The following is a 2,371-nucleotide window of genomic DNA, read 5'->3' on the forward strand; positions in this document are numbered from 1 at the left end:
AGGGGGTCCCCGTCCTCATCGTGGGTCACCACATCCTCTACGGGAAGGTGGTGCAGCTGGAGAAGCCCTTTGCTGTACTGGTGAAGCGGGGAGCTGAGGAGCCGGGCCCCACAGGGCCAGATACATGTTACACCATCACTGCCCTCATCAAAACCAAGCTCCTCTTCAAAACCCGTCCCAAGCCCATCATCACCAACGTACCCAAGAAGGTGTGAAGACCTGGGCTTGGCCTGGTGGCTGTGAGCTCCAGAGCTCAGGGAGATGCAGGGTTGGCATCCCCATCCTGCATAGAGGACACCCAGGCTCATATCAGAGTGCCATGTCCTGCATCTGGGCACCCAGAGCCCTTCACAGGTCACTTGTACACCCTGTAGTAACTCCATTTCTGAGAGCTGCCAGCCTCTGGGGCACAAACCCAAGTGCCATCCTAGGTGACATGGGTCCTGATGGGCAGTGACCTACTCTGAGCCCAGGGGCCGCCCTCAGTGCTTGGACTCAGCAGTTCCCAGTGTGCTGCCAACTGTGCCTGTGACAGGGAGCCACAGTAAGGCCCATCTGCTGATGTGTCCCCTCTAAAAGCACCTCTGTACTTGTGGGGACAGCTGGTGCTGGGCAGGGACTTGAGCCCCAGCTTCTCTTGAGCCAGGGCAGGGGACCAGGACCATCACCCTCCACCCACATACACACAAACACCATCTTTCCTTGGTGCAAGTCTTTATTTTGACAAATCCATCAGGATATAAAAACAGATTTTTCCCAAAAATATGAAAGAAAAAAAATTAATCAACTGTGGGTTAAAAAATAAATAGATTTACAAACAATTCGCAGCAAGTCTGAATACCAAAGAGCTACAAAAGTCTCCTAAAAAACCTTGTCTTAAATTAAACAAAACCATCTAAAAGCTCAATTGTAGAAAGGTTTAAGCCCTGAAAAAAAAGAGGGCCCAGGGGAGAGGACCGGGTGAATTCCCCAGGAAGGGGAGAGGTTGGGAACCGGCTCTTCTCCACCCTCCTCTGCATGCCAAAGCCCAAAACCCAGCGTCTCCCCACTGTCTAGACAAGATGCCAGGAAGGCAGCAGGGTTGGTACAATGGGGCTGCGGTGACACTCTGGCCAAGCCACAGCCCCTTGTTTCCATATGCTGGGATCCCCCCTTGGCTCTTTGGCAAAGCTGAAAGGAGGTGCTGCCCTCCTGGGGCAGCCAGATCCCCAAAAGGGGCTGGAGGGAGCCGTGGGGGCTCCCCTGGGTACATACCCACACATGCAGCAGCTGTGGGGCAGAGGCAGCACCAGCCAGCGGTGCTGGCACATGGTGCCACAAGGGACCTTCTTGCCATAGCACCGTGGTGGTTGGACAATGAAATCCCCATAAAAAGCACCAGAGGGTGTAGGACACAGCAATGGGGGAGCCTGGCCAGCAGCGCTCCACATAGCACACCAGTATGGCGCTGGTGGGGGCACACAGCTGTCACCCCCACAGCACCAAGACTGTGCCCAGCCCGGTGCCAGGCAGCACCAGCTTGGCCTCTCCCCATTCAGCAGCCAGCTTTTGTACAGAAAAATTAATATATATGAAAAAACCCAAAACAATGACAAAAGAAACAGCAAGACTTGATCAGAAATGCAGCGGCGGGCGCGCTCAGCGCTGCCCAGCACCAACAGCTCAGCGCCCGCTGTGCTGGGCAAGGAGGGACTGGTGACAGTCACCCCGGCACAGAGCCCCTGCCGCAGTCAGACCTCAGTGAAGGCCAGCCCACACTGCTCCTGCCGCTTGCCGCAGCGCCGCGCAACGATTGCCATGTAGAGGGCAAACAGGGCCACCCAGTAACAGGCATAGAGGATGGCGCCCGAGACCAGGAAGGCCACCTCAGTGTCACTGAAGAGGTCCTGGCTGTAGGCAGTGTAGGCCAGCCCGCCCAGCAGCACCGCTACCCACACCGACACCGGCAACAGCCCCACAAAGTTAACCACGATGGTCCGGCGCCCTGATGTGCCCCAGCCAGACTTCTTGATGGTGGCAATGGCAAATATCTTGGCGGGCAGGAGGCTGGACATGTAGAGGAGGGCATAGAGGGACATGAAGATCATCTCGGCGTTGCCCCGCAGAAAGCAGGCGTAGGTGGCTTTGATGATGCCCACCAGCTGCACCGTGAGCAGGAAGAGGAGGATGTTCCAGATGCGGCCGCGGTAGAAGAGCTGGATGACAGTGGCGATGAGGAAGAAGGGGAAGAAACCGGTCACCACCGACTCGTAGGTCATCCAGAGGTGATGCTTGTGGAACCACAGGGCATTGTAGAGCCACTCGCGGAAGTAGGACTTGCTCCAGCGGGTCTGCTGGTTGAGCCAGCGCAGGTAGCGGGTGGGAGTCTCCG

At 56.7% G+C, this 2,371-nt stretch overlaps 2 protein-coding genes across 2 annotated transcripts in view; one reads left to right on the forward strand and one right to left on the reverse strand.

Moving 5' to 3' along the window:
* Positions 1-8: 8 nt before the first annotated feature.
* CHTF8 (CTF8, chromosome transmission fidelity factor 8 homolog (S. cerevisiae)) lies at positions 9-215 on the forward strand (the record flags this gene model as incomplete). The annotated part of the gene is made up of 1 exon (XM_010024236.1): positions 9-215. A coding segment is annotated over one exon (207 nt), but the record flags the coding sequence as incomplete, so codon positions are not given.
* Positions 216-1,730: 1,515 nt separating this feature from the next.
* Positions 1,731-2,371, reverse strand: part of HAS3 (hyaluronan synthase 3) — a gene marked incomplete at its 5' end in the record, with an annotated part of 1,136 nt that continues 495 nt past the window's right edge. Inside the window, one exon of the mRNA XM_010024248.1 lies at positions 1,731-2,369. Within this exon, the coding sequence (XP_010022550.1) occupies positions 1,731-2,369 (639 nt within the window). The remainder of the gene's footprint in view (positions 2,370-2,371) is intronic.

Source organism: Nestor notabilis, unplaced genomic scaffold (assembly GCF_000696875.1).
Source record: "Nestor notabilis isolate BGI_N333 unplaced genomic scaffold, ASM69687v1 scaffold25130, whole genome shotgun sequence".
NCBI classification, from domain to species: domain Eukaryota; kingdom Metazoa; phylum Chordata; class Aves; order Psittaciformes; family Psittacidae; genus Nestor; species Nestor notabilis.